The sequence below is a fragment of the Sardina pilchardus genome, chromosome 2 (genome assembly GCF_963854185.1).
Source record: "Sardina pilchardus chromosome 2, fSarPil1.1, whole genome shotgun sequence".
Taxonomy (NCBI): Eukaryota; Metazoa; Chordata; class Actinopteri; order Clupeiformes; family Clupeidae; genus Sardina; species Sardina pilchardus.
Window position 1 is genome coordinate 33,080,047 of NC_084995.1, and position 11,321 is coordinate 33,091,367.

Here is an 11,321-nt window from a genome sequence, read left to right on the forward strand (position 1 = left end):
TGGCCCAGGCGGGCCTACAAGGGAGACGCGATACGTGCAAAAGGGCAGGGAGCAAAGTGTTTCCCATCCACTTTAAAGGTACAGTGATTACCTCACCACTTTCAGGCCACATTTTGTTTATACTGCCTAGACTGGTTTATATTTAGTGCGGGGCTGAAGGGTCACTATTCTCTTATATTTTGACTAGCTAATGAAAATTGCATTTAAATGGTGCACATTGTTGTGATGGGGGGAACCCCAGTGAATTGGAAGTCTTCAAAACAAGCAGGCAAGTCCCTTTTAAAAAGCAGCTATGTTGAGGGTACTTCGTTCTTGGATGTCTGGAAACAAACTGTCATTGTTGTTTACATGAAAATTGTATTACATTTCCTAATACTGTCACGGAAAGGGAAAGAGAGTATTATGGAAATGGGGTTTTGTCAGGATCCCCAGGAGGTTGTTTTGCAGTTTGTCAGATCTCGGTTGTTCAAATGAGTCGACTTTGACTTTGACAAAAAGTTTACCATTGCTTTTTTTCCATCTCTTTCCAAATGCATATTTGTTACGTTGTTTGTGTCCGTAAAAAGTATGAGGTCATGCATGACATACATCTAAGGATGTAGAATTGGTCATAAATAGTGTGCAGACACACATGAGAAATATTTCAGGTCTTCATGTGATGGTCGACAACACAGTTGCCAAACAAGCTCACTAGGCTTTTTAAAGACTAAAATATTAAATATAGAAATATAGAAATAAATATCCACTAAGTATCTCTTAGTAAGTGCATTATGTCACTACCATATAATGGTCCACTGACTACCACATCATTGTAAACATTAATTTCCTAAATTGCCTCCTCCTGCGGACTAAAAGATTTTATTTACCATTGGTATCATTCAAGGTGTGTCCTCCATCTAGAAGATTGAGTTTTAATGTAAGTAGGTTTAAATGGAACACGTCAGAAGCCAACCAAAAGCATAAACCTTTCCAAGATGGAGCCAATTACACCAAACATTCTCAATGGGGGTTAAGGTTACAGTTCTTTATGTCCAGCAGACTTTAATCAGGTTCACCTGTTTTTGGTGAGCATCTGTGTGGGAAGTGTGCAACTTTTATACTGAACACACTGTACTGTTTATAAAATGATTAACTCAGCTTCTACAGTACCGGGCTTCCTTAGATGGGTCTTTGAGGGAGTATCTAAGGCCGCTCTGCTTGGTAATGTGGTCAGTCACCACCGAGATCAATTTACACACTATCTAATCAGTTTAATTGCATACGGTTTAAACTCGACCATTATAAAAACCTCCAGAGACCATAATGAAATAATCTTTGTTAGGGCAAATAATTAAACCCTAGAAGAGATGAGACTTAAAGAGCAGACATGCTGAAACTGCTAGGCAGGGCGCATGAGATAATACTGACATCATCACTCTCCTTGATTCCATCATGCATCATATGAACATAAATCTGTGCATTGGTATAGAAAAAATTGTCTAAATATTCAAAACCTTTGTGTGGCTACATTATCATGGTTCCAAGTGGCCGTGTAACCTTATGCATTCAGCATCTACAGGGAGGAGAAGGGGACATGATGAGCCATTTGAGCTTATCTAGTTAAAAACGTATCATAGCTTTGTCTAGGGTGCAGGTGTTTTGGTTTGAGTGTTGTTTACATGATCGCATAAGATGACATAAGACAGCAGTTGACCATAGTTTGCAGTAGATAGCAGTTACTACCCTCGCACTACCCTAATACAACTAAACAAGAGCTCTGATCTAATGGTACAGGAGACGAAGGGCAGAGAGAGAACGCTGTGAGTCATTGCTCAGAGTTCCATGGTATTCTACAACTTTCACACATAAAAAAGTGATGACTTGAGAGAGGATTATGTCAAGTCAAGTGTTTTTCCGACTGATTGTCTGTAACCAGGTTTCTAGACTATCTCACCACTGCACTCTTTCTCTGTCAGTGTCAGTTATTTTCCCGTCATCAACTTTTTGGTTAACGATTCCCAGGATACCGAAACACTAGACTTTTACGGGTAATAAGCATTTGTCAACGTTTTTGGGTTATCATTTTAAAGGAAAACATTTTTCACGTAGGTCTCTGTTTCTCAAAGTCATTGAATACTCTGTAAAATCATGATTTAAAAAATGACTACCAGAGTTTGACTAGGTACTGTAGCACTAATTGGGTTTTTTTCCGTACACAGTACCCTGTGACCTCAAGAAACATAGATATTATGTGAAAAATGGCCGGCGTTTCATTTCTGATGAAGATGAGGAAGAATTTGAAGAGGAGGTTGAGGTGGAGTAAATGTAGGCCTACAGTATGACTGACTTTAAGGCAGGACACATCGTGTCGACTAAGCCTTGGTCATTACTCTGCCCTCACCTTCTTTGTTTAATAAAAGTTGGAATCAGAAAACTGTTCTGCCAACGTCCAATTGGCCAACGATGTCAGTTTTGATCCCATCACTAGGATGAAAAATAGTGTATGCAATTGCAATTCCAAGCTGATTCACTCTGTAGCGAAGGGAGAGAGCCTGTTACCCCACCTGGCCTTGAACTCAGCTCTCCATGGTACCAAAGACTGTTTGATATGGCAGTCAGAGCGCATACTCAACCATAGTGAAAGCACTCCATCAACCACCACAATGAAATATAATAAAGCAATGAGAACGCACGATTGATCAATGTATTTATAGCGGTAATGCTCAAAGTATGCCCTGTTGGTAACCTCAGTGCGAGGTTCTTACTATCACGCTCTTAGCCATTTTTGACTACCCTGTATCTCACTCAAATCTGTGAATCTCTCCACAATGTGAACATCAAAGCTATGGTTTCAGCTACGGTTTGGGGAAAACCTTCTTTGGCTTACGACGGTTTCAGGAAACTGGGCCCTCGCCTATTTCATAATTCTTCAGGCATTACAGTCAGTCCACACAGACCATCTTTAGACATATCATCATTACACAGACAATTCAAAAGGAAAACAAGAAGCTCCTAACCTCGGTCCCAGCTCATCCTCACATCGCCAGGTGAACTCCCCAAAGCTCTCGTAGCGCTGGTTGTAGTGATACAGCACTCGATGTAAAGTGGGAGAGCCCAAATCCATGAGAGTGTTGTAGGCTGTCTGCTGTTCCTTTCCGCTGGTGTAGCCATTAAAGAGGTTATAGATCTTGTCTGAGATTTCTGTAAGAACAGGTTAACAATATTAACAAAACAAACATGTTTTTGGCGGGCCTCTCAAAAGGAATAAACTAGTGCAATTATAGTACATGAATCCATGCAATTCAACAGAAAAGCTGGGGACAGACGCTGTGTAATCAGTGCAAATGCCTGGTTGGAGTAGGGCTATGGTAAATCTAAAGACAAGAAGAGGTCTCCTTTCAGAATGAACTTGCTATATTTTTAGAATTGCTTAAGGATGCACTTTTGGAGAACCACCCAAATCTCCTATGAAGCACAATGGCATGCCATTTCCTGTACAGTTGCAGCATTGCTGAACTGACCTTGTGCTTTGACATCGTCCACTGCAGGACAGGGAGTCTTGATGGTGACCTCGCTTGGGTCAGAGCGTCTGCCGGTGTTATCCACAGCCCACAGCCGGAACCTGCAGCACAACCACCCAAGATCAGGATAATCTCAGGGAATCTACACAAGGTCATGGTTATCAACCATGTACTGTAGATGAGGTGAGACAGGAGCTTGTACATTCTGAGGACAAACATTTACAGTATATATGTATACAGCTCTGCCATAAAATTAAGACCAGTATACATTTTCTGATATCATCCAACGGTTACTGAGAGACATTCAAATAAATTGGTCATATTCAAATTTGTATCTTAATTTTGAATATGACTTTTGTATTTTGAATATATTCTTATTTTCCGTGTATGATAAAAAACGAAATATAATTTGAAACTAAAATAACAGTGACCTTGACAGTGACAGTGAAAATTCAACTAAAAGCTAAATTACATATTTTACATATTTGAAATGTGACATATTTTCCCTTGTATATTTTGTGACATTCTCTTCTGAGGATCTGGGCAAGTAGGCTATAACATGTGAAAATGTAAAATGTGATATCATGTGCACAGGTCTGTCTGTTGGGCTGTCTTGGATTGTGTAAAGGTGATCATGAAAATTAAGTCTCATTTCATTGCAGTGAGGTGCAGAGGTCCAACAATAACTACACAAACTACACACAGGAGGATATGGGCCTATATGGTCTATATGAAACACCTTCAAATTCACATAGTGTTAACTCTCTTTTGTCAGACACAGTAAAATAGAAGTGAATAACGTTCAAAGATCAAAGATATTGCCTTATTCAACCTCTTGCCTGGCCCTGAGCCACTGCTGAGACATATGACTTCAGACGAATAGATGACGCTAGAAGGTCCCGTGTCCCAGTCTCATTACAACTATGACTGCATGTTTAACACTAGTCGAAGACAGACAACAAACACACACAATAACAAACACTTGTGTCATAAGCCAAGCCTCTGTTGCTGCTGAAACATTGTTTGTTGCTTCCTAACAGAATGATCAAAGCTCTATACTAACAGTAAGAGAGAGTTGAATTATATCTCCATCTAGTGGATGGAAACATGCAGAGATACTACCAGCAATGTCTTCAGCCACATCTGAGGGATTCCTACTCTAGTCATAGGTCTGTAGTGTACACAATAAAGCATCATGATAGCCAAACCAAGACAGGAACATCTGATGGTCAGGCCATTCCGCTCCATGTTTCAGCAACAAAATAGAATGGGAAAGCAATGTGTGATTTTAAAATGTCAAACAAATGCTCAAAAACAATACAAGTGATCATCACCGCTAAAATGAATATTTATCACAATTCTCACAAACATTCTAAATGCAAAGAGAAATTGTGGTTGCAAGCGTTTACTTAACAGGTAATCAAGAACTAGCAACGCAAACACAAACAGCCCATTTGGAACAGCCCGTTCCCTCCTGGAAGAAGTATGATAAATAAACTGACAACAGAAACACTGAGCAGAGACCAAATGATGTAAAGACAAAGTGCATATGTTTTTGGTTGTGGTGCCTCCATACATCAAACACATTTGAGGAGACACTGGTCTCAACTGCTCATTTTTTTCCCCCTTTTCTTTAACATAATCTTTTCAGCGTGGCTTCCCTCTTTCCGAGGCATGTTTGAGGTAAGTGTCTACATGTGTGGGGAGCTGAAAACCATGCAATGGGAATAGGATCTGTGCATGCGTGTGTGTGTGTGTGTGTGTGTGTGTGTGTGTGCGTGTATATGTCCCTCCCCCTTTCTCTCACCCCCTCTGTATGTTCTGACAAGCAACTAAAGAAAATCATCAATTTCAACTAATAGCTGAATACCCCATGTTTCCTGTTTGAGATTTAAGCTAAAACTTAGTGTCTAAAATCAGACTATCCAGACCTAAAGAAGTCCACCATTAAATTAAATTAATTAAATGAGTAGAAGAACACAGAACAGATCAAACAGAAACATAGAATGAACCCTACACTCAGTGGAAAGGCATTTTATTTATGAAAATGTGTCTTTACTGCCAGATTAAAAGCTAACCTGATGGAGCAGATCTAATATTCTAAGGAATCCTGTTCCATAACTATAAGGGCTAGTAGGATTAGTCTGCCTCAGGTTAAATTGTGGAATAGCCAAAAGACCAAAGTTGAAGGATTTGAGAGGCAAAGCAAGAAAGTAGGGGTTTAACAAATCACTTAAATAATCAGGTGACAGACCGTGCAAAGCATTACAACTTAACAATATAATACAACTAAAAAACCAAACTGAAGTCCAGAGAAAACAACAAGGGTAATGTGCTCCCTAAGTAAAATAAATAAGCAAACTAGCAAGAATCTGGCAAAGCTGACACTAATAAAAGCTACTGAAGTGTTTTGGTGATACACTTGGCAATGCTGTGCTTTCCAGGGTTTTTCTCCCTGATATATTTGTCACACCTTATTACTCTGTGTGTGTGTGTGTGTGTGTGTGTGTGTGTGTGTGTGTGTGTGTGTGTGTGTGTGTGTGCGTGTGTGTGCATATGCGTGTACGTATGTGTGCATGTGTGAAGTACTGAACACATCAACCTTCTTCAGCAAGTATACCTCCAGTGAGGCTATTCGCATGAAAGATTCACCAGACATTAATATTTACTCAAGTAAACAAACATATAAAAAAAATTCAAACATTAAAGTCCATAGTTATGTGTATTCAAGTGGAATGACACAGGAAAAAAGTATTGAACAATGCTTAAAAAAAAGGTTTTTCGTTACCAAGGTGTCACAAGAAACATTCATAATGAATAAAAGCAAATAGCTCTCCCAAGACCTTTGTAAACTTATTGCTTGTTGCAAAACATATCAATGGAACTGGTTACAGATGCATTTCAAAACATCAGAATCTTCCAGTAAGCAGCATTGGGGCCATTATCTGCAAGTGTAAGGAACATCACTTCATCATCAATCGGCCATGCACAGGATTTCCTTGCAAGATTTCTGACCAGGGAGTCAGAGGCTGAGGGATAGTCAGAAAAGAGTCAAGAACCACTCAGAGAAAGCTCCAGAAAGACTTGAAGGCAGCAGGTACAACAGTTACAGAGAAAATCAAAGGTAGCCTAATGCACTGGACCACCATGGCCTCAGCACGTTCACCCCACACGACTCCATTACTGAAGAAGAACATGTTGAAGCTCATTTAAAGTTTGCTACACAACATGTGGACAAGCCTATGAGAGAATGAGGTCTGCTCAGGCGATTTGAACTTTTTGGATGTCATACTACACAGTAGGCTACACACCATGTTTGGAGGAGAAATGGCACCGTATATCACCCTAAAAATACCAAACCAACAGTGAGATTTGGAGGTGGAGGCATCATGGTGTGGGGCTGTTTTTCATCTCATGGTACTGGCAAACTTCATAGAGTTGAAGGAATGATGAATGGAGTCATTTTTTTTTCTGGGAGAATCCTGCCATCCACCAGGATGATGAGGATGAGACATGGCTAGACCTTTCAACAGGACAATGATCCAAAGCATACAGCAAAGGAAATCAAAGCTCTGACAACTTAACAGTTCTGGAAGCTAAAGGCACACTATGCAAGATTTTCACCTTTACGAAGCCAATTTGATGGTAAACAAACTTGTAATGGGCAAATCTGTCACCTACAGTAGCATAGCTATACAGCACAGACGCACTGTAGCAAGCTAACGAGAAAACCAGCCAAGCAACTTCAAGAACGGCGGCCCAACAACGCTTGTGAGAATCGTGAAACATTACCATGTCAGTAGTCGATATAGCTCTTTATAGTTTTTTGCCTGTTAATCCTTCACCTCCACAACAAAAGCATTTTTGTGTACAGGGGAGATAAGTCACGAGAAGTTTGCCATTTACAAGAGCAGAGTAAAATTTAAATATACTGTGACTCTAGAAGTAGCTCTATAGTCGGCAAAAATACTTAAACCTGCATAGTGTACCTTTAACTAAAGATAAGGATTCATAAGAGGGACCCCTGGGATTGAAAGACTATCTGTTTAAAAGAATTGGGCAAAATCACACCTGAATATTGTAACTGATTAGTTTCATCATACAGGAAATGTCTTGAAAAGTTGTCATTACAAATAAAGGCTTTTTCACGGAAATAGCCTCACCGTTGTCGCCTCACTGAAAGGATACTAAATGTGGATGCGTTCAACACTTAGGCCTACTTAACTACCCGTTGTAGGCATGGAAGGTTTTAGGTAGTGAGTCTGGCTCACAAGACATTCTTATGTTTTTAAGGCACTTGGAAAGGATTGTAACAATGTACCTTGTTATGGTGAATTTATTGTTGCTCGTATTCTTGTACTGATATTTACAAGGAGGATACTGTCGAGTAGGGAAATGTCTACGTCTGACGCCTTCTAAAAAACCCATTATAACTTCCAAAAATGCCTCTGAATAACAAAAGCATAGCTTGTGGATTAACTGATTATTCTAACATTTGAATGGGTTATGACCACGACTGTACTGTACAAAGTGACAATCCAGAATTTTCTAAACCTGTTGCCTTCTTCTTCATCATCATCATCATCATCTTCATCTTCATAATGTATTTATGGACAACTGGACACGAATGTGAAGATTGCCCAAAAATAAGGAATTCTAATAAGGACCCAGGCAAAGTTACAACAAAGAAGTCCAACTGGCAGCACAAGCAGCAACAAAGAGGTCTAGACACAAAATGGCTGTCTCAGGTGACATCAAGTTAAGATTTTGCAAAGAGTGAGACAAAGTCCAAGTTTATACTGTAGAGTGGCATGGGATCAGGTGACCAGGGAATTATGAGCTGACAGCAAGTGCAGGCTGGGACGGAATAATGAACAATGATCAACTCAGGTGACGCTGAGTGCTGATTGAATGATGAATGATGACAGACAAGGGTGTCCCATTATTTTTCTTTTTCCTGCTCTGATGTGGAATGGAAGGCTTTTCCATTCATAATAGTGCTCCTTGAAGTAGGGTTGCCTTAAAGCAACACTAAAGCACTTTTCCTCTGTTGCACACACACTATTTGTTTATCCACCAAATAACAATGTCCACAGACAAGGTAGAGCATGTTGCATGATTTTATGAAAGTATGATGACTTGCAACATCGAAGTAAGTCAAATTTGTAGTTTTCATAGGTCTCATTTCATCGAACTACAGGTACGCTACCCGATCTGGTAAAGTTACATAGTGCGGTTATAACCAATAGAGGGCCGCAAAGTGAAAGCAGAAGTGCTGTTCACCCTGTTACGAGTTGATGAACCACTGAAATGATTTTGGAAACATTATAATGAGGTACAAAAAACTCTTTAGTGTTGCTTTAAGGCACTTCTTGGCTAATAACTTACAAAATGTGTATGTAAACTTTACATTTCATACCCTACATCACAACCACATTCCCTTTGACAATTTTTGGGATTCTTTGCCCAATGTTTTTTTTTTTGTTGTATTTTTTTATGTGTCAATGTGTCATGTGTTTTATGTTTTTCATATGTCAAGAACAGCTTAAGATAAAATGTAGAAATATGGTATGTTGTCTTATACTTTCTACATTTAATCACCTCCTCTTCATGGTTTGAAAACTGCCCAGGCTCTTTTGAATCTGAGCTGGTGAGACTGCACACAGTGTAACAATGGCTAATACACCACAAAAGCACTAGTTTAGGCCCCAGCCATGGCGCGACTGGCTGGGGCACCTGCACCGCACGCCGGCGACCTGGGTTTGATTCCGCCCCGTGGTACTTTCCAGATCCCACCCCAACACTCTCTCCCACTCACTTCCTGTCTCTCTCAACTGTCCTATCATTAAAGGCATAAAAGCCCAAAAAATATACTTAAAAAAAAAAAAAAAAAAAAAAGCACTAGGTTAGATGACAAGAAGAACTAGAAGAACCAGAACCAGAAGAAATTTTTTTTTAAAAGATATACACAGTGCAGCGGGGATCTGAATTTCAAGACAAAGAAAATTAGCAAGGCAGATATGAGATGCACTAATGCTGAGCATGCAGAAAGTGATCATAAGGGAGTGGATGATATAAGGCCTAGCACATTGTGGCAAAGAGATTATTCACTAAGTACTTATGCTGAAACAGAGAGGCTATTGAGGCAGATGCTAGTAATACCAAAAAAAAATCTACTTAATCCAACAGCAGCATACACTTATCTAAAGTAGAGGATCACATAAAATCCATTAATATTTCAGTGTTTAAAAAATGTATGGCAAAGTGTTCATGCGTACTGCGTGGACAGTTTTTTCTAGAGACGCTACACAAGTCGCAGCAGTTTAACGTTTAAGCTACAGAGGTACTGCTACAGCTACAGCAATTGAATAACATTCAAGCTACAGAGGCACTGCTACAGCTACAACAATAGAATTAAGTGCAGCTACAGTGCAGGGGAGACTATAGCTAGGCATTACCACTGCATCGTCAGTACTAGTACTAGACGATAGGAGTGCCTATGTTAAGTACTAGTTAAGCATAGTAGTTGACACTCTACACCATGCATCATCACATGAGAGTAGGACTCTGTTTGGGGACAGAGAGCTATTATGGCATTTCATCAACCTGAAATCAAACAGAATTTCCTTACTGTACTAACTTACTGTACTTATAATGGAAGCAGATCAGTCCAGATGGGAGAGGCATTGAACATTTTTGGGTAACCCACTTTCATTCACCAATAAAAAAAAATAAGGTCTGTATGTTTACTACCAACGTAAGTCATTGTTTCAAATTAGAATGTTGTCATATACAATTATACAAAGTAAATATGCAGTGAAATGCCTTCTCCACTGACTCCATGAATGTACAGTATTAGCCTGGCTAGCGCCTACCACATCTCAAATGAGACGTGGTCTGGCAACCAAACGTTTTTTTACATTTGAAAAGATGTCCAGATCCGTTCATTGGGCGCCATGGATATCTATCAAAGGCATCTGATTCTGTGCATAGCTCATCATAGTCTTGCTTTCAGTGTTGCCAGGTCACGTTAGCAAAAATAAGCAACAGGTCTCTGAAATAAGCTCTAAAGAAGCGACCCAAGTAGTATCCCCTCCCCGAACCCCTGACGTTACGTTTCTGGGGCGGTCATGTTAGAGGAGCCTATAGCTACAGCGTAGAGTCGACGCAGAGGCACAGGCTTAAAATGCCCTCTGTGTCCGTGCAGGCGCTGGGTGGATTCTACGCAGAAACAACAAACACTAAGCAAGCCCAAAAGAAGCGACCACATAAAATGCACGCCCCCAAAACCGCAACCCGCAACTTCACCAAAAAACAAGCCCCCTTGTTCTGTGATTGGTCCCCTATCTCAGGCAAAAGTCCTGCGTATCACGTAGACCACACCACTGGGTAACAAGTGTCAATGTTGATATAGAGTTGTCTTGTATCATATTTTAAGTTTAATTTGAGTAAAATGCTCTCTGATTTGTACATGGAATGCATGAAAATATGATCCCTACAAAGTCTAGATACAGTATATGTACAAGTAAGCTTAGCTAAAATATGTGCAAAAAGTTTAGTTTAGAATATTAAAAACAATCTATAAACCAACTAAAGACGTACAATGAGGCAATAAAAAAGAAGACTATGTATTGTGTTACTGGGATAGTGTCAGTTACAGCTAGTGTCAGTTTGGTTTCTCTCCCAATTTTACTTATACTGTAATATCATCTCTGTCACTGTAATTGTATCCTGTAGGCTAATCAATAGCAAATATCAACTATCTCAAATATTAGAGTGCTTAAATTACCTACAGGTGTATATTTGCATTGAGACTAAGCT

General features: G+C 39.7%; 1 protein-coding gene across 1 annotated transcript in view; it reads right to left on the reverse strand.

Moving 5' to 3' along the window:
- The window catches only part of astn1 (astrotactin 1), a 129,869-nt gene that overhangs the window by 4,490 nt on the left and 114,058 nt on the right, over positions 1 to 11,321 (reverse strand). The window contains exons 18-19 of the mRNA XM_062527657.1: positions 3,501 to 3,601; positions 2,997 to 3,180 (exon numbers count right to left, since the gene is read on the reverse strand). Of these exons, the coding sequence (XP_062383641.1) occupies positions 2,997 to 3,180; positions 3,501 to 3,601 (285 nt within the window). The remainder of the gene's footprint in view (positions 1 to 2,996; positions 3,181 to 3,500; positions 3,602 to 11,321) is intronic.